The following is a 25606-nucleotide window of genomic DNA, read 5'->3' as shown; positions in this document are numbered from 1 at the left end:
GCAATGATCTTGACCACATTAAATAATCAAACCACTTACTGTTTTGTGATTTAAGGTTAATTCACTTTAAAAGAGGCTTTTTGTTCCCAGTTAGATTTCTTCACCCATATCTAAAAAAAAAAAAAAAAGTCAAAAGCAATACAAAATTTGTACACCCATTAATTTTCAAACATGACAAAGAAAGGAGAGTAGTAGTGAGATGGCAGCCCACACTCTGGGGATCGAGGAGCAAATGTTTTCATATGCCAAAAGGCTCGTGGATGACGAAACCATGGTCCCAGAGGACCCATGCCTTGCCTGAAAGTCAGCGCCACCCTTGCTGTGATTCTCGGATGCCTGTCACTCCAAATCTGCCGTCTCTATATTGGTCAACGTGTAGAGAAAAAACAAAGCAGAATTAAGCTTTTTATATTCTGGGTCATTTTAAACCTAGCCAGGAGAGCTCAGAATATCTGTTGGGTAAGCATTGCTTGATTTGTGATTTAATGTTGGGTGTGGCTTGTAAAAATACTTTTGTGGGTCTTTCTTTCTTTCTTTCTTTCTTTCTTTCTTTCTTTCTTTCTTTCTTTCTTTCTTCTTTCTTTCTTTCTTCTTTCTTCTTTCTTTGTGCTGCCATATGTATCTGCCACTGGTTGCCAAAAATGCTGTTCCTTCTTCGAAATGAGATCCGTTGGGCAATTGTGAATTTCCTTGTGGAATGAGAGGAAGTGGAAGAATACGAGAGAGCCTGTTGTGATGCATGTTCCATGCCAGTCTCCATACACCCACCATCAGCCTGCATCGACGCTATTTCTTAGGTCTGTTGATCTGTGCATAGAGAGGCTCCGGCTCCTGTGGACAGACAGACAAAGTGAGGCCTGCCCTTTTCCATGGGTTGAGGGGAGGAAGGCATGTGCTGAGACGGAATTAGGAAGGGGGTTACAGCTTTAGGAAGGGGGTTAGCGATTGACAACAGAAAGGTGATGGGATGATGGATGACCTTGGGTTATTTTGGGTTACTGGATCATGCACACCGTTTTGGCAAAATCTTTGTCACTAAAAAACATCTACTCATCAAAATCTAGAGAAATAACATGGTACAGCAGAGAGAGCTGGAAACACTGTGTGGTGTGGGCCAATGACACCCTTCCTGAGCTTCAATTCCTCCAATCCTGAAACGGGAATGATACAGTTTGTCCCATAGCATAAACTGTGCTTGGGCGAATCAGAGATAAGCTCAGAGCTAGACAGGCATCTAGCTCACTGCTGGACAGTTACACATTCAGAGAATGCAATGCTGCAATGAGCCAGTGGACATTTTCCTAACAGCATTTAACGAGTGTCTTGGTGGAGATCCCTGATATGGCACTTCACATTGCACTCTGTCCCCAAGTGCAGTGGTGACTGAGTGAGCAGCTGAGCAGCACAGATAGCAAGGACCTTTCATTCTTAATCAAAAGCTCTGGGATGTGTTTCCATTCACCTGGAGTCTTGCAGTTGGCCAGTGCTTTGCCTGCATGCATGGGGCTACACTGGGACACACACAGGGGTTCTCATCAGCCTGCCAAACCTACAATCCAACCGCAGTGACAGGAGATGGTGTTTGGCCCTATTTATGCCACACCAAATTCCAGCACAGGCTGAGAGGTCCCAGCACATGCTGGCCACCCAAATCAGATCCATAGCCTCTCTTAGGCACGTAGAGTTGACCTTGGTGCCATCTTGCTTTGTGTTAGGATTAAGGAGGCACAGCGATGTCATAATTCGCCATCTTTCATATGTTAGCTTGCCTCCTGCCCTGTGGGCAAGGGCCTGCACATTTGCTTATTTTTTGAATCTCCCAAGTGAATTGGCAATCCATGAACACCCACTGGGCCCAGTGCCCTGTTAGGTATTATATTTTTAACTCATTACAACCACATTGAAAGGCAGGTACTTTACATTATTTGCAAGTAAGAAACGAGGCACAGAAAAGTAAGGTGATTTGTCCGTATTCACAGAACTAGAAAATTTAGAACATGAGAACTATGGGTCTGGTGATTTTTATGCTTTATTACAATGGCTTCAGGGTGCAGGACATGAGCTTTTCCACCTGTAGAATGTTTGAGGGTTTATAAAGCACTTTTTGTCTTGTTTTATCTGCCTAACAGTGCTAGGAGCAGCTTTTATACTTTCTCACCTATTTTACTGTAAAAACTGGAGCCCAGAGAGGTTCTACAGTCTTGAGGTCACCGTGCTACCTCTAGTATGGAATGCATCACCCCTCCTTGATCTATGCTGAGAGTGCAAGGAAACAATGTCCGGGCCTATGACTGCTCAAGTAAGGCTTCTCAGCCCAGCACAGAGTGCTCTGGCTTCCTTGGTGACATACAAGCACTGAGTCAGCATGCTAAGAGTGGAAGATGGCCTTCCTGCTGTTAGGTCCAAAGCATCTTCCTCTAGGACTCATTCCATGTTCATCTGTCCAGGGAGAAGGAACATTCTCAGCTCTGAGACCCCCAACTCTATAATGTAACACAGGGCCAGTCAGTCCCTGCATCTGACAGGTTTCACACTGCCCTTGAAATTGGAAGGAGCAGCACAACCGTCACCCTTCTGGGGATAGGAAGTATGGGAGCCTGCCTTCCACGTCCTGGCTCAAGGTTCCCACCAGTCCTTGTGCCACTGGACACACAGGACTAACCACAGCAGGTCCACAAGGAGGACACTTTGAACCTGTGGAAGACTATGACATGGATTCTGGTTTCCTTGCTGTGATCTCTCTATTTGAAGACCCTTCAACTTGGCTTTATTCTTTCAAAATCAAATTGATAAATATCTGCAGCAAGAGGGTTTATTAAGCACCTTATCTATTTCCTGCCAATATCTTAAACTGCTTCCAATAACTGTTGTAAGGTTAAACATGAAGTTTGTTGTGTATGTGTCCAGGGTGGGTGTATCAACCAAGGTGGAACAGAGAATGCTCAGAATGGAAGAAGCATTTCCTTTGGCCTGCGCGGGGCTCCAGGGACGCATCATTCCCGACAGACCTTGGTTTTGGCCCCTTCTTCTTTTTGAATGCCCTACGAAGTCAGGCTGCCTTGATCTCACCCTACAATTTGCTCTATTCTAATTTTGGAAACTAATTTATCCAACTGAGAATGACACCTAAAAACAGAAGACGACAGCAGGCTCGGGCAGGGTAATTAATGCCACACTGCATTAACTTTCTGCAGCTGAGATAAGTATTCACACATTTCCTTGCCGGAATTTAGCTTCAAATACCCATCACTACAGCAGTAACAACTGCAGTCAACTCTCAATTATCCCTAGTAATGAAGGGGAGCTGCGGTGTGGAAAATCCCAAGCAGTCCATAATCCCAAAGTCTGACATCATGATGCATTGTATGCTTTGGCAAGAGCATTGCTTTCCTTGTTACAGATTTGGGGTTGTCAGAGTGAGAGGTGAGCTAAGAAATCATTTGATCTAGAAATTTCCAACCTGAATTTTTGGCAAGGTCATGATGTGGTCTCTGAGCAAGTTTCATGTTCTAAAACGCTTACATGGAATCGTACCTGAACATACTCTGCTGTGTGTGTAAGAGACAGAATTATGTGAGGTCTTGGTTTCCTTTGGTGGATGTGTCCATGTCTTTGGTCTGTTCAAAAGTAAAGGCCCAAAGTAATACACAGAGTATGGTCAAAGCTTTTTAGCTGGTCACACTAGGCCCTTTAGTCTCACAGCCTGGTAGAGATAATAAATACCTCTTCTAGACTATGAACTAACCCTCAAAGTTCAGCCCCATGAGTCATACTTAAAGCAATCTTTCTTCTTGCCTGTGATAGAATGATCTTTCTGACACGGATTTGGTCACACCAGTCCTTTGCCTAAAATGGGGTCCCAACTGCCTGTGGCTGGAGGACCATGTATACACACTAAGGGCTATTCCAGTGCAGCCCCATCCTCCCCACCAGCCTCACCCACTTCCACTCTTTCCTGGGCCCAAGCTCCCCAATGCTCTGCATGGTGAACCCCAAGACAGCAGGATCTCCCCCTCTCTGGGGCTTTGCTCACTTCCTTCCACCTTCAGGCCTTCTTTGTTCTTTACAGGGATCCTACTTTGAGCCTGGCTCAATGACAAAGACATCCTGGTCTCTGCTGGTGAAGGGAGCCCTTCTGCTCCCGGACAGTGGCAGGTTCCTGGGCAGCCACTGTCTTCATCCTGTCCCAGCACCTCCTAGTGTGTCAGGCCCTGAGCACCTCGATGCTGGTGTGCCAGGATTCCAAGTTCTAAGTGAGAGACTTAAGCCGTGGAAAGTGAAGACGTGGGTGAGCAAATGCATGAATCTCTTTTCAATGGCAGGCTGCAAGCCCTTGGGAGCTTTAAGCTGAACGGTGATTCTGACATATTAGTATCTCTACAGGACCACAAAATAGATAGAACCACATGGCAGTAAAAACTAAAAGTCAACCCTAAGTTTTAACTGCCCTATTTTATCTGCAATTGGGAGGGGTTGTCCTTCCTGCTGTTACAGCCCACCAGGAAGATCCCTGTCCCGAACGAACTGGGTCAGCTCCTCAGGCAGAAGAATGTGGCAGAGGACATCTGCAAGATGGGCCGAGCGGGGACTTCTCATGAGGCTTGGGGTCACGTTAGACGATTTGGAGGAAAGTCAAAATGGAGGGGTTTTCTGTGGTTTTGGTCCTGTCACAAAGTGAGGGTAGTGAGGGTAGTGAGGGTCATTCTACGGTTATCTCAGTAATTCTTCTGGAAGGCTGGAAGAATGGAGCAAGGCTAAAACCAGGAGTTTGGACACTGATCATGTTTCACTTGTGCACGGCCATGACTACTGTGGGGCCCTAGCGGACTATCTGATGCTGACGTAGGAGAAACTCCAGTTGTTCAACAAGAAAATGCTGCCACCTGGTTAGGACCTGTGATCCTTTCTCCTCTGGAGAAGCCTTGGGACTCTAAACTCAATCCCTTGGGGGCCAGTGTCTCATGTGGGAGAGGAAGGGTCCCCACTGGAAGAGGGGTGGTGGGTGAGGACTGAAGGGTAACACAGGGTACTCATCCCACATGGGAGCCTGGTGCCTGGAAGACACACCCAGAAGGCTGGGCCCTGTGTCTGTGCACACCTATCTCCTTCCTTGACATCCACAAGGGGGTGTCATTCCAGGTAGCTCCTCCTTGGCGGAAAATATGTGCAAGTGCAAGCGAGCTCTGCTACACAGGGCTTTCCTCCTCCACACACCTCACCTCGTGTGAGCGCTGCGCTGGCGCTGCACCTTGGGCAGTCTTATCTCTGCAGCATGGCAGCCCCGGCTCACAGGGTCAGTGACTCCTCTAGGGTCTCTTGGCCCAGGCAGAGGTGGGACACAATCAGGTTGTTGTTTGTCTTACAGTTTTTAAATTGTGGTAACATGTAACATCATGTTTTCCATTGTAACTATTTTTAAATGTAGAGTTCAGTGGCATTAATTACATTCCCAATGGACAGCTCTCATTACTGGTTCTAAGTACGTTATTACCCTAAACAAGATCCGTACATCTACCAATCTCCTACCCCACCTTGGTAACTGCTAATGTCCTTTCCATCTCTACCTGTTCCTTTGATTTTAAAACTAACTTCACGGAGGTACAACTTACATATAATGGAGTACACTCACTCTAAATACACAGTTCAGTGACCTGCTAAATTCACACACCCACGTGAGCTCCAGAACAGTTCCTCACCAAAAACTTGCCTCGTATCCATCTTAGCCAACTTCCCACCAAGCATTTGCTTTTTTACCAGTTTCCTGAAAAAGGTCTTTTCCTGAAAGTAAGTCTTTTGAAGCCTACTGTCCTCTTCAATACTGTCCCCACTCAAGCCTCTGTCCCTACTTACAGAGTGGCGAAGCTAGAAAGCACTCAGTCTGACAGCAACCTTTTTACACCAAAAGTCATGCATCCTGTATGGAACACAAACCATGTGGGAGACAGTGGAGAGCCAGGGAAAGCCCGGGGTTGGGATTCCCATTCCTGTGCTTGTGTCCTGGCTTCTCCCCCTGTTCCTAGCTCTTTGACCTGAAATCAAAAGGCAAACAGTTTCCTACATGTCATTATAACAAGCCCCTCCTGGAAGCCATCTACACTGTTCTTATTATATTATTCCCATTTAACATCTATTGTATTTCTCTTGGAACCCAGGGCCAGCCTTACCAAAGTCAAAAGAGTGTGATCCTGGGTAATGGGGAGGAGACACTGCCTGCGGAGCATGGTGGTCTCAGAGCTCGGTCAGTGGGCGCCATGCGGTCTGCTTGCGGAGCAAGCCCATCTGTGCCCAGCTGGAGAGCCTGGGGTGGGGGACTGCACAGCCTAAGTGAGGAGTAGGCTGCAGCTGGCAGAGGAGCACAGGACAGTAGCAGCTTCAGCCTCATGAACTTTTAGCTGTAACACTCAGGGTTGGCTTTGCCGTGTGTGTGACATTTCTTGGTTTGGCAAATGAAAAGCTGGAGGTCACCAGAAGAGTGGAAATAACTCAGAGTTATGCCTGAATCCACGTGTAAAAGAGTTAGGGAACGGGAAAGAGCCCAGCGACCCTCCCTGGCCCTGTGGGAACTGAGGCAGGCATTTCACCTCCGCACCTCTGATTTTTCCCCGCCCACGGTTTGCAGTCTGTGATTTACGGAACTGTGAGATAAAAAGCTCATCTAATATGGTGGGAATCTTCCCTTTCTTTTAATAAAAAGGTACAACGAAGACTTCTGACCACTTTCAGTTTGAAAGTTGGCTTTTGGAGTAGAAAACTCTTCACATTAGTACTCTGCAGTGAGACACGGCAAAGCCACAAACGCCGGTCCATTAGCCCATCCCGGGGCTGCCTGCTTTTGTACCTGAAGTACTGCGGGAACACAGCTACACCCACTCCCTCGGGCACTGCCTTTTGCTGCTTTCCTCTGGCTACTAGAGTAGCTGCAATACAATGTATGGCCACGCGGAATAATAAACAATACAGGGGTGGCCGCCTGCTGACCCAGATATCGGTGTGCTTTCCCTGTACCCGCTACGCCAGTCACTGGAAACTTGATGCGACCTTCAAGTCTTGCCTGACTTCTCGCTGGACCTCCAGTCATATCCGCCAGTCTACTGGCGCTTCTACTTGGAAATCTCCTGGATATCTCAAGCTCAGTGGGGCCTGAAGGAAGTTGCTGCTCCGTGTTGTGTAGCATGGGACTGGCACCGCTCGGTCCCATGCATCAGGAGAAGAGGTGCCGCTCTTCTGTCCTCCTGCTTACCTCTCGTGTCCCTTCAGCTTTTTCCTCCTGCCAGTTTCATCTTTTAGCCATCCCTTGGCTCGAAGGCCCCCTTTCCATCCTGGCAGGCACTGCCCACATCTGGGCCCTGGCTACCTTCTGCAGGAAATTCTCCAGCAGTTTTGTAGCTGGAAGAGCTCCAAAGTTTCACTTTATGAAGGCCTGAAATAGGAGATATCACTCTCCCTAAAATCTTAAGGTTGGATCTACCTCTGCATTCTATAATCATGAGATGATCAGATTTCATTTATTTATTTGTTGATCAATGTAAGCGTTGCTGTTTAATAATTCCAAATACTGTATTTTATTTATAAAGTTTGTAAACCACTCTCCCATTTGTATCATGTGGTTCTTGGACAGCCTGGGAAGGGGTCTGGGGCAGGTACCTGTGCTACTCCACGTAAGGGGAGCAAAGCCTGGCTAAGGTTCCCTGATTTGGATTCATCTTCAAATAAAAATGCCCCCAACCTTAAGTGTTTCTTTTTTCCCCTTTTTGAAAGGAGAATCCTCCTTGCAAAGCACCTGTGAAGTTCAACTTTCTTCCCCCTTGAACACTAGGACTTCCACCAGGTACTATTTGATATGTCTTGGCTTCCACTACGAAGATCAGTATTTAGGAAAATGACAGTGAGTTATTATTTATTGCAATATCTATTGTTACAAAGGGAGACAGACTGAACAATTCCCATTGTTACAGATGCTACTTTAACTTGACAGCTGGCGAAGTCTGATAGGCAGTTTATTTACTTAGCCGTTTAACCAAATACATGTTTTCATTTTTCTTTCATCTCCTCAAAAGCTAACATTTCGTCCTTAAAATTATTCCGGCAACACATCAGTGAAGTATAAATTACCTGCCATCCCCATACCCGTCCTTATAATATTATTCTGGTTCTCTTCTGCCCCTGTTGACGCAGTCTTTCAAAAATACCTGATTCTCCCAGGTGGGAAGTAGGAGGAGAAATGGTGACATAATTGAAGATATTTTCCTTCATTGCTAAAATAGAACTGAAGCTTCCATCTTCAGAGATTGGGTTTGTCTATTTATTCTTCATGGGGAGGAATAGGGCTTTAACATATCAACAAATGTCATCCCTACCTCTCCAGAACTGCAGCTGGAGATCATGGTTGCAAAGGTGGTAAGAAGGAAGGGCTCTTGCTTTCCCACTATAGGAAGGCATGGGGGAAACAAAGCCATGGACATAGCTGTCTCTGCATGGTATCCCTTTTCCAATGTCCAGAAAGAAATAATGACCTAGAGTCAACAAAGTTCCAGTTGGGTGGATGGGGTTAGGGGATGGGAAGAACATCACCTGAGCCTTGTGTTCCTCTCAGCAGAGGGCTCTAGAGGTCCTCCTGCTGGCTTTGCCTGTGGGGGCTGGAGGGGTCCTCTCTAGAAGGTGGGGACCAGCCCATTAGCATACAACTCTTCGAAAGGCTCATCAAATGGCCACATGATGCTTACTAAGGGAATAATTGCTTCATCAAGATTAGAGACTGGTCTTCCACCAGAACTAGGAGAGACTTATAATTTACATGTGACACTAAGCCTTCATAATTTTTGAAAATGATAAGGCTCAAACTGGGACCATTCTCATTATGTGACAAGGAAAATCAGAGAGCTATCCATCAGGTTCCCTCCAACTCAAGATATTTTCAGGCAACTTTAAATTGGTTATTTGGACAGAGAAAGTATCTGGCAAAACCTCCCAGGCTGTGGCCGTATCTGAACTAAGGCCTAACAGGATACAGGTCAAGATAGTAGAACCAACATTTATTGAGCACTTATGATAGTGGGGATGGTAGTAGGGTTGCTGATGGGTGGTGATGGTGTAGGGCAGTGATGATGGCGGTGCTGGGGGTGGTGCTTATGGAGGTAGTTGTGGTGGTCATGATGGGGATGGGGATGAGAAGGGGAACTAACATCTACTGGGTTCTGTCTACGTGCCAGGCACTGTAGCGAGAACCCCACAAACACTGCCTCGTTTGCTCATACAGCAACCCTGTGGGGTTAACGTTATTTTCATCCCTATGAAGAAAACAAGACTAGACACTGATTGTGAAATCTTGGTGGGGTCCAATAACCAAGAAAGGGTGAAGCCTGATTCTGAACTCAGAATGTATTGCCGAGAAGCCACAATGTTGAAGCTGAGTACTCAGCTGAGTGCTCCATACTAGAGACTGAAGATACACTGCTATCTGTTTATATCACGGATAATATAAGCCTCCTATAGAGGATGAAGAAACTATGACTCAAAAGAAGTGATAGCTCTTGCCCATGATTTCCTACTATCAAGGAGCTGAGCTAGGATCCGAACTCAAACTCCAAATCCTGAGCTCCTGCCACTATGCCGCGCTCTGTCCATTTATGCCTCAGCCATGGCTTGCATGCTGGATGCAGCCTTGAAAGTGGAACAGACAGAAGCCCCATGAGACAGCCAGCACAGCTTATGTAATTGTTTCAAGCAGAAGAGACTCAGGAAGACAAGGGTTTGCTATACTGACCTGGGAATGGTGGAAGCCATCTTTGTTTTCTAGAAGAACTTCAATTTAGGAATTATTTTTGCTGTTATTCTGATGAATGGCTCTTGTGGCCTCTATCTCATTCATCAACATTTTCAAGGCAAGGTTGAGCACACAGAGTATAACATATGCAAGGGGTAGAAAATACCTCTTGGGGCTTCAGCCTAAGGCATCTACCCATAATCTGCAGCTTTTCAGTTCTTGGAGCATTTGACTTTGCCTTTGATAGACTAGCTCCCAAAATAATTTTGCAACATTGAATTTATAAATGGCCATAACAGGGTTTTGCAAGGCATGATGTAGTATTATGTGCTGTTGCCATTATATAAAGTGTGGCAAAAATACACACTATGTTAAGTTGTTTAATCATAAAATCTATTAACTAAATTCACTTTCAAAGCACGGTATTAGCTTTCAATAACGGTCACAGTAACGTATGCATGGATGGAGAATGCTTCTGAGGCAGCCTCAGAATCCATTTATGAACAGTGAAAACTGTTTACCATTTTAATGGCTCTGATCATACTTTTCAGGCCTAAAAAAAGGAGCTTTCTGGGTATGGCCTTGCAGTCCTATACATTTATGGAAGACTAGGAAAGGATCTGAAAATTGAACACATTTGTCAAGGAGTGACCTTAGAAATCATGTCTGGGTGATAAGGTGTACTTCTCTCTCCTGAGAAGGTTTGCTTCATCAGCTCCTCTTTCTTTTGATCAAATCAGATGTATTGAAATTCAAGGGCCAAAAGCCACTTCCAGTAAATGTAAGTACGGTTCCCTCCACATAGCTGCTGATGGAATCTGAAGTGAACTGGTGGCAAAGCACATGCGACAGCACAGGTACACACAGCAGAGCCTTGGAAGTGACAGCTACAGATCCCTGGGCTTTGAATGTCTTTCACACGGAAAGCAGGTGCAGGCCCCTTTCTGGCTGGATGCAATGGGCCCCCGTGATCTTAGAGCCCAATCAATCCTATTTCAAGCACTGCTTGGTTTTTTGTCATAGTCTCACTTCTCAGTGCGTCTGATTGGTGACCTCTTTGGATGTGTGCTGTGTAGGCAAATGCAGTGACATTTTGTGTAAAAGATTAAAGCATCTGGATCACAGCTCACTGAGAAATTACCAGGCTGGGCAGAACGTGTCTGTTTCTGAATCAGGCTGCTTTCAGAAACGCTACACCCCGAGGAATGTTGACTGCACCATTCTATCACTATTGCCCACACAGAAGACGCCATCAGTAAAGGATGACCATTGCCCACTTCCACCCCCAGACCTATGTCCTCGTATGTATGTGTCAAAGGTCATTCATCCAAGAGGAAAAGCAGAGTGCGAAGGAGAAATCAGACAACACGTGATGACCCACACACTGGTGATGCAGCTCAGGCAAACAGACATGGTGTGACACCACGAATAGCACCCAGGCAAGGAGACATGCTACAAATACGGGTGACGCAGCATGAGCAAGGGCTGATGGTGCCAGCATCAGGAATGGAGCTCAGACAGGAAATGAGAGTGCAAACATCAAGACTAGCACTGGCAAGGAGGGGTGCAAACATCGCGAACAGGAACTTGGAAGTAAAAAACAAGCAAAAGCAAGAGCAGCGGACTTCAGGGTAAAGGAGATCAAAAGGACAGATACCTACCCAGACCCGCACTATCTAGCTACCGGCCTGTGGACTTATGTTATCACCACTGGGCTCACCACTGGGCTCCCCAAATGGATCACTGGTGGAGGAGGCCTGTGATCCATCAGGCTAGAACACAAGAAGATAATACTTTTATTTTGAACAACTGAAAATATAAGATGACTAGGAATATTTTCATGCAGCAAATATAGTGAGTTATTTTAAAGGGGTGCAACTGAGTCAGAGGAAACCACCCCACAAATGCAAGAGGCTGTAACACCTTAACAAAAAGGCAGCATTTTCTGGCTCACTCATTTGAACATAAAACAAAGCCCGTTTAGTGGCACTTTAGTACTACAGAGTCAGAGCCAGCATTTTCTTGTGTAGGGTTCTACTTGTCTCGTCCATTGCAGAAAGAGAAGTCTCAATTTTAATGAAAAAATAATACAGGAATAACAATAGAGAAATAATAAACCAATCACTTACAGGTTCTTGTTCTTCACTTTTGCTGGGACTTTCAAAGCCCTCTTCGAAAAGGTCATCTGCGGTCGGATCACTGGCATGGGATGCGGAGGATTTGGACGGAGAGCTCTGCCTAGGGGCAGGGGTTGGAGCTACATGGAAACCATACAAACAGAGGAGACATCTTAAGTGCGGGGCTCAACCCTCTGTACCCCACAGAAACCTCAGAGATCTGCTTATACAGTGGTACCTCACTTCACAAACTTGATTTGTCTACCATTCTGGCTGTAAACCACATTAGCTGAGAACTCAATCAAGTTCAAAGTTAGGGTCAAAGTTGGCCTTATGGGGAAACCTGGTTCAGTTCCCTTTCGGTTTGGTTTTCAACCAGCAGTGTGGAGAACCTTGAGTTCATGTACTGAGGCACCACTCTATATGCATCAAATCATGGGACTAGGGTGGAGGATACAGCTAAGCAGCACAGCACCTGCCTGGCAAGCATGAGGTCATGAGTTCAACTCCCAACACTCCCCGACCCACTCAAAAGAAAAATCACAGAACTCGCTTTTCCATCCCAAGTGAATCAACTAAACATGTGGATCCTCCTTCCTTACTTCCGTTTATCTTATCTTCCCACAACCTGATCAAACAAGGAGCTCATTCACTTGATGGTCAGGGCAGCAGCTCAGCAGGGATGGGCATCACTGGGGAACTTGTCAGGAGCCCAATCCTTGGGCTCACCCTAGCTCTGCTGGATCAGAAACTCTGGGCTGTCACCAATCCCTCTCTGTGGGTGATTCCTGTGGCACACACAATTTGAGAATCACTAGGCCATGGTTTGCTTTCTCTCTTGCTTCCATCAGAGAATGCATCTGAGTCCCTTTAGTGTGAGAAATACTGTTCATAATTCTTTCCTTTCTCTTTTTTTCCTGGTACTGGGAATTGAACTCAGGGTCTTGCGCTTGCTAGTCAGGCACTTGTGCCACTGAGCTATATCCCCAGCTGCCAACACTATTCAAAGTCCTGCACACAGTACCCCAATTCCCATAAAGCCTGTTGGGCTGTCCTAGTTTCACAGATAAGAAAGGCGAAGGTTGCTAATCAGTCTCTGGCAACTGTCAGGACAAGCCCCGCAACCTTGGCATATAGTAAACAATCCACCAATCGGTGCTGCACAAAGAGAACTTGGGGACCCCACAGTGATAGGGAATGAGGACGGGCGTGGCTGACAGCAGCATCACTGCCTGTGCTGTATAAGACTGCACTTGCTGCGCTGACTCCTGCATTTCCCTCCGATCCTTTGGTCCACGGGTGTATAACCAATATTCCACTGGAAACTACTCTTCTAATAATTTCTCACTTGGCACAGAAAACACCAGTCACTGGCTCAGTGTCAAGGGAGGAGGCCGTGTGGCTTCATTTAGTAGCAGAATATCAAGGCCAGTGAGAAGGCCTCTCTGTTGTAATGTTTCAGAGCTTAGAAAAACTGGCAGCTTATCAGACAGTAAATGATTGTAAAGCTCAGTGTGTATCTTTTTGCCCTGATGAACTTATATTTTAAATAATGATGCTATTTGAAAACCTTGTTATTCCTAATGCACTAATGAGCCAGTCACAAAGATGGCAGCTCCTGTGCATTAATCTCCCCAGCACCAACAACTTCCAGGTGTGGTCCCCGCCCCCAGGTGCGAGCAGCTACAGCTCAGGCAGGTGTGGGTCCTGGATCAGGATTAATCCAGCTATGAGACAGCCGCCCCAGAGTATAACATGGAACCCTGCACCACTACTCAGCCCAGCTGTGCTGCTCTGATTCTATTGGGACTTTTTGGTACTGGGGATTGAACTCAGGTCCTTGTACTCCCTTCACTTTTTTTTTTTAAAGTGTATTTAGTACAGGGTTTACAGGGTCTCACTATACAGATCAGATTCATAGTGATCCTCCTGTTTTCAGCCTCCCAAGTGCTGGGATTACAGGCACAAACCACCATCTTCAGTCTCTGGGGTTTCACTTTTTTTTTTTTTTTTTTTTGGTCACACCAGGGATGGAACTCAGGATCCTGTGCTTGCCAGGTAGGTGTTTATTCTACTGAGCTATCTCCCCAGTCCTGGGGTTTCACTTTTGATCCAATACATTATTCACTGAAAACATTCTAAAGGGGTTTCTCATAGATAAGAGAATATAAAGACTGGTTTCATTCATTTTTTTTCTTTAAACACAAAACATGAAGTTATTTTTATTTGAAAGGAAGTCTATTGGGTTTCATGAGAGAATTTTGGAACAAACAAGTTATAACAGGTTTAAAGCTATATAAAAACACCCTGATGGGTAGTAGATGTTTAATAAATATGAGCTTAATTGGATGCTGAATTGTGGTTGAAGTGGTTTATTGCTTACTAAAGGCTGAGAACTCAGGGTGTACTGCCCATTCTGACAGGTATATTGCTCATACTTTACCCAATGAAATCAATGGAAAATAGAATCCAGAATTTATTTATGCAAATGTTAATCATTTGAAGGTTTTAGAGAATACCTGTGTGCTGTATAACAGTGGTTCTCACTCTGGGGTGATTTCACTTCCAGAGGACATTTGGCAGTGTGTGAGTCATTTTTCACTATCATAACTCAAGGGACAGGAGGAAGGTCCCTTGCGTCTTGTGAGGCAAGGCTAGGACTGCTGCAAGACAGCCTAGGCCCACCTTCCACAGACACCCACGGTACCAAAGCTGCAAACCCTGCGGCAAAACTCGGCCGTAGCTGAATGGCCTGCTCGGGTCATTTCATTCTCGACAACCTTTCCCATTTTGCTATCAGTATGCAATGTGTGGCAGGATAAAGACACGGCCCTTGTCCTCAAGAATTTAAGCTTCCTTTCGCCACTTGGAGCTGGCACACAAGGCCATTGACAGAGAGACATTCATTTTTAAAAGACGCTACCATATTTGTGCATGGCTGCTATTTCTCTAGCATTTTGTACTTTATTCATTATTCCTCACTCAAACTCTACGAGTTAAAGTTAATAGAAGTGCCCCCCACCACGTGGAAGCCAGAGCTTGAGTGCAGGAGGCTCGTTTATGCACGCTGAAGGCTTTCACTTTCAGAACGGTACTCTGTACCTGGCTGAAATGACGCAAGCTAATTGTATGAACATTAAACTTTCTTGACAATTCACAGTGCTGGCCATGCAGTGATCCATGTCACCAGCGACAGTAATGAAAATGCCAAACTCACTGTACCATGAGCACTTGCTGTTCCTTTGTCAATTGTCAAGGCACAAGCTGGGCCAGCAGAACAAGTGTGTCACACAATCGTACGAAGGTTCACTGGACCTCGACTTGGACTTGGCTGTGTCATTTCTGTTTCCTTGATATACAGAACACACCTAGGACATTATCACTTAATGTGGAAAGTAGGAGACACGCTGTCACCAAGCCAGTTTCCTGTACTTCTGAAAAGTCACGTGCTTGCCGTTGGCCATGGCCAGTTGTAGAGGGTCTGCGACAGGAGCCTTGGTCTAGCCCTGCATGGAAACCACTTCACACAGTTGTAAGCTGGGATATACATGAATGAAGGAGCAACCTAACATAATCCTATGAGGTTGGCAATGGTGAATTGTATTCAGCTGTATCACTTCATCTATTATGTTTGTCTTTGAACCTCACCAGGACTATCGATTACTCTGTCAAACGGGTTTAACAAAACTGCATCAGCATCAATGAAGGAATGGCACCTCTGAGCCTATGGAGAGGTACGTACACTGTGCCTGGGCACCTGGGTTGACAGCCAGCTGCCTTGACTCTTGGGAGCCAGAAACAAGTGAGATGAGTTCTCTGACCCTGACTCTCAGTCACCAGAACCCTGCCACTGTTCTAAGGGTGGTATGGCAAAAGCAAAGGGCACTCACGTGAGTTGGTCGATGGTGTGGTAGAAGTCACAGGGGTCAAATTCAACTGGGAGATGTCAAAATCATCACAGTCGTCCGTATCCTGTGCCACCCCGACTTTGTTGAAGTACGTGGAGAAGGCCTCTGAGGTACAGGTGAGGGAGGGCTGGTCGGGTTTGCGGGAGGGCACGGGTGGAGGCTGGGCCATCTGGAAATCTTTAAACATTTCTTTCCCCATTTTCTGCCTGGACGTGTCGGTCTGTGGACTTGCCCTGGCAGAGTCACTCGTGCCTGGGACGGTGGCAAGGGCAGTGAGGGGACCTTGGAACATGGCAGCTGGCAAAGGCATAACAGTTTGTGTGGGCATGAAGGCGGCTGGAGGAAATTGCCCGGCCACAGTCTGCCAGGGTTGCTGGGTGGCAGGAAAGAGCCCCGGCTGGCCCCATGCGATGGGCTGAGGCCCCGGCATCACCTGAGCGACTGGCGGTTGGGCACCCATGGCGAGCTGCTGCTGCACGAGGGGCTGCTGGCCCCAGAAGGACGGGAGGACGGCGCCCATGGCAACATAACCTGCAAGGACAGAGGGAGGTTGGGTACCCACACGGAAAGTTCACAAGCTCCGGTGATGGACAGGCTGTGTCCTTCACCTCTGAGTGCCAGCCTGGAGGCTGCAGGAGGGCACCGGAGCCTTCTCTCCAGAGGTGGCTGGGCGGACTTCTCTAGAGACAACTGCTAAGTGGAAACTAGAATTCAGGGAGGGACCACGCCCTGCGGCTGCCCAGGCTACAACAGAAGCATTTCTATAGCCATTAGAGCATCTCCACAAGGTGCTCCTTAACTTCGTCATGACATCATCTGTAAAAGCGGCCTAAGAGGCCTTCTGTCTCGCTGTGCTGGTCTGAGGGCGAGCTGACGCTTTCCGTGTGTGGAGCGCTGCACCTCACACCAGCATGTTGTCCATCAAGGCTGCTGGTAGGATCTAGTAGGACAGAACCCCTCACGTACGCAGCGCCTTGCTTACTGTGCAACAGCCACACACTGAGGGGCAGGTACGGACGTTATGGCTCATTATTTCTGCATTTTTATTATTTTAGAGAATTAAAACCATGAAGATTATTTCTATTCAAGAGCACTTTATACAGGGGCACAGGCTGGGCACTGCAGAATTCTAATGCCCGGACCCAGAAATAGCATCATGATAATTGTCTGGTGCATTATAGTTTTTTTTTTTTTTATTTTATGTTTTTAGTACAGGGTCTCAGTACACAGATTGACTGGTAGTGATCCTTCTGTTTGCAGCCTCCCACGTGCTGGTATCACAGGTGTGTGCCACCACGCCCAGTCGCAATCGCCATCTCAGCATGCCTTGGGGGTGGGGCCCTCAGGGCAGGCCAGGGATCAAACACCCGGCCCCTGCGTCAGCCTAAGCAGGTGCTTTAATCTGCTGAGCTATCTGGCCAGCCCCAATTATAGTTTTTAACAAGCGCTCTCAAGCGACACTTGTAATACTGTAGTATCAGTGGCAACAGCAATAGTTTCAGCTTAATGAATGCCCACAGCACTGTCTGCCGTCTTCACAAAGGCCCTGCATAGTGAGTGTCTTTGCATCTGAGGGGGAGAAACGGGCTCAGAGAGGAACAGCAGTTCCTCAGTCACGCAGCTTGCGTGCGGAGGGTCAGGGTCTGAAACTGAGATGGCCTGTCCTCAAGCCTACCAGTTTCACCCAGATGGCTGACTAATTTCTGTTCTTTCACAGTCAGTGGCTCATCGAGGATCATTTCAGCATACTACAGGTCCACAGGGAACTCCCATTGCTTCTGGGGGTGCCCACGCGTCTCAGGGGGCACAAGGGCTGGCTGCCTAGGCAGCAGAGCCGGGAAGACAAGTGGCCATCCAGGCAGAGCTGAAGGTACAAGGTCAGCTGCGCCTGGCCTCTCAGCACAAGGATTTTCATGGCAGCCAGAAGGAAACAGGATGCAGTGAGAACAAGACAGAAGGGGCGTGGGGACAGGATACTGTAGCAACCACCACAGGGATGCCAGATGGATGATGCGGTGCTGGCCACACCCTGGATTGCATCAGAGACTCTGGCAAGCCCCGGGAACTTGTGCAGAGGGGGCCTCACACCACAGTCCAGCCTCAGAGCCACCATCCACTCGCCTGACTGGCACAGGGTCAAGTTAGCATTCCGAGCCTGGGCACTTCCTGGCAAGGGTCCAGTGCACCCCAAATGACATGCCACCCCCCAGAAGAGGGTCCACAGGGCACAAACAGGACACCTGGGCTTCTTGCAGGCTAATGTAGCCATGTTAAATGCTTTTGTGGAATAAGGAAGAAAGATCAACAAGTGAAATACAAAATATCCTTGTGAAGTCTTTCAGGCCAACTGCGCTGAAGCAAGAGGGGTGGCGAGGCAAAGTGGAGATGAAATTTCAAAGCTGAAACTTGCTTATGCTGCCCATGTCCTGCACAGTCATGCAGTGACCGAAACCCATCAGCAGATGATGTGTTCCACCCCTTTCTTACTTTCTGATTCAGTTGGGGGTGGTGTAGTCATTCACAGTGGGACTGGGACTGCTCCTAGGGTTAATTGGAAACTTTGCGGAGTGCATTTTGGTTGTCCTGGTAACTGCAGTGTGGTGGGCATTCCTGGCATTTTAAGGTGTCCCCAGCACAGAACAAAGCATTATCCTACATTCTGGCCATGATCCCTTGAGTCTAGAACTTGAATTACATGGATGTAACATGTAACAGGTGAGAGATTATTGTTTCGCTTGAAACACTCTAGAGTTTTTCACCAAAATGGTGGTAGCTGACAGAAACACTTCTCCTGGGGCTGGACCTTCACACTTCTTCGTCAGAGGTATAAGAGCAGTGGCAGCTTTCAGGGGTGATTCTGATACAGGCATGAGCATCTGATGACCGTGTCTTATTCTCACTCATGCCTGAATATTTTCTTACGGAAACACATCATTATCTACGAATTTCATTGCGAGCCACTAATGGTGTACAAGCATCTCCTAGCTGGAGACTTCCCCAGGGGTCTTTCAATGGTCCCAGTGCTATTTGGGTGAGCAGGCAGGCACCTCAGTCCCACCCAGCCTATTTTAGTTTTGTTTCCATCTTTCATTATCACCATGGACTGTTCTAAAACAAATGCAAATGCTCCTTGCCCTCTGATGGGGTCATCCCCCAACGAGCCTGCTGTAAATTGCAAGTATTGTTAAGCTGAGGATTCATTTAATCTAACAAACATCCTAGCTCAGCACACGGTACGCCGCAGCTTCTCTGCTGTCACCAGCCCTGCTTCCCTGGCTCAGTGGCAGCTGAATCCCCCTGTGATTGCCTGGTATCGGGAGAGAGACGCCACACAGCATATTGTTGGTTTGGGACACGATCAAAATGCAAAGCGCAGTTTTTAGTGATTATGTGTTGCTTTCTCAACACCGTAAACTTGAAAAATCTGAAGTGGCACCACTGAGAGGCGGGTCGAGGAGAGCCTGCGTGGCACTGTACCTTCTGGTACACAAGGCTCACACGCTTGGGGGTGGCTGTTGAGCTGAGCTCGTGGAAGTCGGCCCCTCCGATGCTCCATCAAACTTCCAGGCCGGTTTCTGTCTAGTCCCATCCACCTGCAGCTGAGGACACCACTCACCCACTGTCTCCATGTCCCCTACTGGGCTGTCGATGACCCCTGCTGTGAGTGACTGCCAGTGACCTTACACCCCTGAGCTGCTGTGAGGGGCTCAGCTGGCCACTGCCTCTGCCCTCAGCACACAGTTGGTCCTCTGGGCTCCGAGTCCTATGTGCCTTCGTCTATGGCAACACTCACCCCATGGTACACAGCGGCCTACGGCTTCTGGCTTCCCTCACAGACAAGGACGGGCACCGGCAGCAGCCCTCATCCTCTCTGCCATTCTGTCCACAGCCATTAGCAGGCATCGGCAGCTCCAGGGATGCTTGGGTCTGGAGGAAGGGCCTACCTGGGCCTTCACTGCCTTTTCCCAAGAGTGCAGCAGAGCTCTGACACCTGCACATGCTGGGTCTCTCATGCTTCCGCTGCTGGTGCCAGGTTTGTTTTTTTCCCTTCTATTCCTTCTTGCTTTTTTTTTTTTTTTAACAAGAAAATAACAGCTGGTCTGCGCACATTTTTCTGGAGAGAGCTATTAGCGTGTCTCTCTGGCTTCATGCCATCTGTTCAGACCATAGTACAGTATTAAGAATAGGAAGAGGTGGCACAGGGCAATGGGTGCCATGTCCGGGGCTCATACTTTTCCTGCTGGGGAGTCCCCGCAGCCCGTGGGCTCCCCGCAGCCTGTGGTGTCCCCAGGCCACATGCAGTTACACATGCCAAATGGGCCATCTCAGCAGCAGGACTGGGGCAGCCCTGCACTCTGGGAGCCACTTGCTGGCTGCCACCGCTGCCACTTAACAACTTGTTAACCACTCACTTGTTAATGTGCAGCGGCGAGGGAGGAGGTGCCAAGGAGCATCTGCTTATGGTGCCGAGTTCAGATCAATCATAAACTCCTCGCTGTGAGCTGAAGGGGAACACCTGCACGGCTGCCTCGCAGCCAGGTCTATAAAGTGTGGAGAATTGCAATTTACGACCAGATGCTGGTGGCTGGGGCACCCACAGGATTGGTAAAAAGAAGGAAAAGGGCCAACTAAAAAATAACACACAACATTAAAGGACTCCAACAGTCATACGGAACTTGCATGGTATCTCTTATCTTTCATTCACCTAACCAATTCATGAATTTAAATATACTCCCAACAGCATTAGGCTCTGCAGACTTGGTGCGGCACACAGTAGACCTGAACTCCTTGCCTCAGTTAAGTGATTTGGTGGGGGAGCCAGTTCTTGAGGTCCACCTCGCAGCACCAGTCTATGCTGTGTGCTCTTGCTTTAGCTCTGCGTGGGGAGCCCTTGCCCCCACGCAGGGCAGGGAGCCGGGTCCTGGGAGCAGCACACATCTGAGGCCCGCCCTCTGCATGCGTGCTACTCGGCAACCTTCTATCTGCTCTGCTTTCAGTGTTTGCTTGTGCAATTCTCAGCACAGCTATGGAGGCAAAGTTCGGGTGACCCTATGTTTTCTGGAAAGTTCCGGGAAGCCTGGCAGGAGACAGGGAATTATGCAGCTGGCTAGGGGCCTTGCCTGTGTCCGTATAAGAGAACTCCCCACACCACCCAGCTGACCTCTGCTGTGGGAGGGCCGAAAGACTGAAAAACCTCAAAAATTTATTGCATGTGTTACAATTCCAAGAAGGTAAAGGAAGCTTTTCCTCTACTTCAGAAGTCAGAGTGACAACAACACCAACGGCAGCAGCACAGTGTGGTGCATCTCTAGTATCTGTGATGTACCAGCAGTTTTCATAGCGCTGAAATTTGTTTTCTCATTTAATTCTCAGGATATTATTGCGATGTATTTTTTAAAACTCTGTTATAAGCTGAAACAATTGTGGCTCTGATGGCTTCAATAATTTGCCTAGGAGTCTAAGGCTTATGTAAAAAATGGCAGCACCCGGCCAAGCGCCTGTAATCCCAGCTACTTGAAAGGCTGAGGCAGACAGCTTGAGGAGTTTAAGAGTAGCCTGGCAACACTGTGAGATGCCAGTTCCCCTAAGCCCCCCACCAAAAGGCTGAACAGGATTCAGAACCAGCCCATAAGACCCAAAAAGTACCCAGCATGCATCTCACCCACTGTGTGACACAGCTGTGTTCACTGCCCCCTCACTGCCCCCGGCTGGACAATTAGTGACAGGGAGATGCAGAAATAATAGTGACAGAGATTTTTAATACCAATTAAGGGAGGAAAGGAAGCAGCTGGATAATTTCATACCAACTGAAGCATATCGTAAGTATTTCTTAAATATAGTATGAAAGCAAAAATATGCTAATTGAAATTAATTTTAGACTCCTGTTCTCAAAATTGAGGTGGAAGAGGTAATCCATTTTTTTTAACAACTAAAAGAAGTAGCTTGATCACAGTTTGCCATTCAGGGGGGCAGGTGGCAAAAATAAAGCCCAGGTTTTCACGCCACTGAGGTGATCTTGGGTGGACAGAGGCGGACCTGAGGCAAGTCCTCAGCACGCTTCAAATCAGTGTCAGTGCTGGGCGAGACACAGAGCTGCACGTAGCACCGTCTCCACCCCGCCTGTCGCACAGCTCCCGCCCAGTCCACTACCACCCCCGCCCCACCACACGCCCTTGGCTGCTGGGACACCATCCTTCCACCCCTGCTCTGTTTCCCTTTGTCCACCGCACTCACTGCTGCTAACCTTCTAGAAGTTTCTCACTGCGATGTTATTTCCTGTATCTCTGACAGGAGGTGAGGTCTCCATTGTGCTCACCAACATGAGCCAAGCATGACATAGAGCGGGCGCTCAGAGAATACAGGAGGACGAACGCACCTCAAGCAGAGTAACTTGGAGCCCTAGACTTCCCACCGTCTGCCCCCAAACAGAATGACAGAGAGAAAGCTTGGGGATTCCAAACACCAAGCTTTCGCATAGCAAAATGGTCCATTTCTGATGGAAAATGTTGCTCATATATAAAGTGCTATACTATATTCTGCTGCACTGATCCCAAGGAAAGTCCATTTGTGGGTAGGAAAAAGAAGCATTCCTGGCAGGCCAGTTCAGAGAGGAGCAAATCGAGATTCTGTCGGGAAACTTAGCAATTAAGAAATTTCCAGGTTACCTGCAGGCTCTAAACTGTAAGTCATATCAAGCCACTGCCAACCTCTGCTGCTTCTAAAAGTTCATAAAGATCCCTTGGCTCTTGAAGAATAACTGTTTCAGAACAGCGTATGAATTTTTAATTTACTTCTAATAAAAGCAAGGTTTATATTTGGTGACAAGAATTAGCTTCTAATACTATGTAATTAAAAGTAATTATTTATAGAAAAAAGTGCAAGAAGATTTGCATTCTAAAATATTTAAACTCTTATCTGCCATTTACAAGAATAAAGTCAAGAAAGAAAAAGCCATGGTTCTGAAATATGTAGTTAAAGGAAAATACAGACTCCTCCAGGATCCCACAGATGTGCAGAACAGAGCGAAACCCTTCTGTTACTCCCAGGTAGAGTGGCCTGGCCACCACGCTGCCTGGCACCATGGGCATCAGGCGCAATCCTGGGGATCCCACCCACGCATAACTCACCAGCATCGCTGTCCTATAGATAACTATAGCCCGCTGTGAAAGTAGGATCTACATTTTAAAAATATTTGGAAAACCAAAGAAACGCTTTCCACATCACTGAATCCCGTCCTCTTCCAAGCTCTGTTAGCAGGTGGCTCTTGTGCTGCTGAGTCCCCTGCTGCCCTGGACAGGAACCAACCCCCAAGTCAGAGCTGAACCCTGAAGATCTCTTCTACCCCTCGGGCCTCAAGACGTGTGAAGGGGGCGGGGTCATGCCCTCTCCTGCTCATTGCTTCTCTCCTGGATGAGGTTCACAGGGAGACATGGACCTGCGCTAGTTTGTATGACCTTATGGGTACCACACTCCCAATGCTGCACACCTGAGTCCCCGAGCATCTCGAGCTTCCCAAGTGAAAGATAGGGCTGGATTTCAGTCAGTCCGTCCGCTTCTCAGTGCCTCACCTCTAAGGCCCCATCCACATGGCAGCTGCTCAGTGTCACTGAAGAGTTGCACCTGAGAATGCTGCTTCCACAGGTGTCTGGGCATGGGTTTTCAGCTGTGTCCGTCACCGGTTTCTCTTGCATGTGACACGTGGAGGCCAAGGGAGGGAAGGCTGGTGGAAGAGGGCTTACCTGAGGGTACAGCAGCAGTGCCAAAAGGTACAGAACCAAACACGTCTGCGCTTGCCGGAAGCGTTTGGGAGGAAGGTGGGATAAAGGCATCACCTGGAGTTGCGGGAGTCTGCAGACAGAGAGGCAGAGGATGCATAAGACCGAGCTCTGGAGTCACCAGGATGGGGGAGCAGGGGCAGGCAGAGGGCAGCGCAGAAGCCAGCCACACTCTAGGCCTCGTGTGTGGTGTCCAGGCCATGGCTTGTAACAGAGACTTTATCAGCGGAGTGTGAAAAATAACGCCTTTATAGCCACTATAAAGATTAAGTGAGATCATTAATTATTATTATTTCATATTATTTAGCATCGTGTAAATTCCTATAGTGGATCCTTAGCCAAAGGTGACCGGTGTCATCATAAGGCCACTTGAGTCCCTTGGGGTGTTCAATGGTCACTAAGTTTCTCTAGAGTATTTGTCTTTCACCCTTTAGAGGTTATCAATTTAAATTTGAGCTGAGATGCCCCTACTGCAGCCCTATGATAAGCCCAGCTCAGGGCTTGTCCCTTAGCATGTGGTGAGTAGTTGTTGAACACTGGTGAATGCACAACCAATAAAGTGCAGTGCCGGAAGCCTGGGCCCTTGCACCCGGTGCTTCCCAGAAGTCCTTGCACCTGGTGCTTCCCAGAAGCCCTTGCGCCCGGTGCTTCCCAGATGCTTGCCTGAATCTTCACTTGCAAAATCAAGTAAATATTTTTAAAAAGGCATTTAGATGACCACACCCGCAGGCTGCCTGCCAGGTCCTGCTGAATTTCCATAAACTCCACACCTGAGCTGGGCACAGGTAAGGGACAGACAGAAAATATCAAGACTCATACTTGGTAATGTCTACACCCATAGACAGTGGGCTTTCCCTGCAAAGTATAGGCCTACTGGATGGTTTTAAAATTTTCCCTTGGAACACATCAGGGCAAGCAATTAATCCTGAAGTCATGGCAATTGGACAAGGCCATTTTTAGACCAGAAGCTTGTGGGACAAACAGCATTGTCCCAAGGATTAAGTACTAGAAACACCACCATGGGCCGCTGTGTTAAGTCCTCTTCTCTCCCCTACAGGACCTCACGGAGTCACGTGCCTCAGCCTTCCCTTCTCAAGTCACTTGACTCAGGCCTCAGGGCGCTAATCTGCACAGTGTCTGGAGAAGGCTGCAAAGGCTCTTCAGCCCCTTCCATCTCCAGAGTCCCACAGGTCTGAGATGATGCTCAGTTCCTGAGATGGAGAAGATGGGAATGGTGAGGGCTCTCCAGCTTCCCTAAGGACAGAATCTGCAGCCCTCTCCTCCACTGATGCTCCGGGTATGAGGTGCTGGCAGCAGGACAGGTATACCGGGTTTCCCTGGTGGCAGCTGTGGGCAGCAGGGTCTTGCACCATCTGTCCTCAGACATGAGGATATAGCTCTTTCTCAAAGAGGTGTGTCTCACCAGTGAACCCTAGCACTACCCTAGGGTTTGCACAACTGCAGTGCCCGGATGAGCTGCCCTCCAGGCAGCTTTCCCTCATACAGCTGGGCTGACAGCTCTCCAGCCACCTCCAGGGAGGGATAGGAGACAGAGTGCTTTTGAATGTATCGAGTACTGGGATTCAATTTTGCTTAGGTTTTCTTTTCTTTTTTTTTCTTTTTTTCTTTTTTTTTACACTTTCAAATTAGGGCTTCCTGCAGTCTCCGTCCTCATGCATGCTTTGGCTGAGATACCCCTGGCTAGGGATCCAAAGCTTCATGAAGAGTGCAGGGAATCTCTAGTCATGTAGGCAGGGCTAACAGTCAGGCTGTGTAGGGGGGGAGAAACAGGATGGAGAGAGGCAGGAGAGGAGAGAGGTCAGGGGAGACGGGGCAGGGGCAGAGGTGAGCGTTGCCGGGCTGAGGCCTGCGCTGCGCAGCACCTAGGAGAGTGCTGACAGATGCCTCTTCATGCAGCTTTGCCTGTATCTCAACTAGACCCTATGTTCCCTGTAGGCGGGAAATGAATCTCACGCCTGCCTGTTTCCTCGGAGCCTAGATGAAGTGCATCCGGGTGATGTCCTGCCATCGATGAGGCATGGT

The 25606-nt window shown here is 47.9% G+C and overlaps 1 protein-coding gene across 4 annotated transcripts in view; it reads right to left on the bottom strand.

Moving 5' to 3' along the window:
- Window positions 1-600: 600 nt before the first annotated feature.
- Window positions 601-25606, bottom strand: part of Dab1 (DAB1, reelin adaptor protein) — a 412667-nt gene continuing 387661 nt past the window's right edge. For 3 of the 4 annotated variants that reach the window (XM_023702660.1, XM_023702662.1, XM_023702663.1), the window contains 5 exons: window positions 23528-23636; window positions 15771-16319; window positions 11893-12020; window positions 11425-11535; window positions 601-831 (listed from right to left, as the gene is read on the bottom strand). In XM_023702660.1, the coding sequence (XP_023558428.1) occupies window positions 11440-11535; window positions 11893-12020; window positions 15771-16319; window positions 23528-23636 (882 nt within the window). In that variant the 3' untranslated portion in view covers window positions 601-831; window positions 11425-11439. The remainder of the gene's footprint in view (window positions 832-11424; window positions 11536-11892; window positions 12021-15770; window positions 16320-23527; window positions 23637-25606) is intronic. The other variant, XM_023702661.1, reaches the window with a different exon arrangement.

The sequence above is a fragment of the Octodon degus genome, unplaced genomic scaffold (genome assembly GCF_000260255.1).
Source record: "Octodon degus isolate 3935 unplaced genomic scaffold, OctDeg1.0 scaffold00156, whole genome shotgun sequence".
NCBI classification, from domain to species: domain Eukaryota; kingdom Metazoa; phylum Chordata; class Mammalia; order Rodentia; family Octodontidae; genus Octodon; species Octodon degus.
The sequence above is the reverse complement of the archived record's forward strand: the minus strand, read 5'-3'. Positions and strand labels throughout refer to the sequence as shown.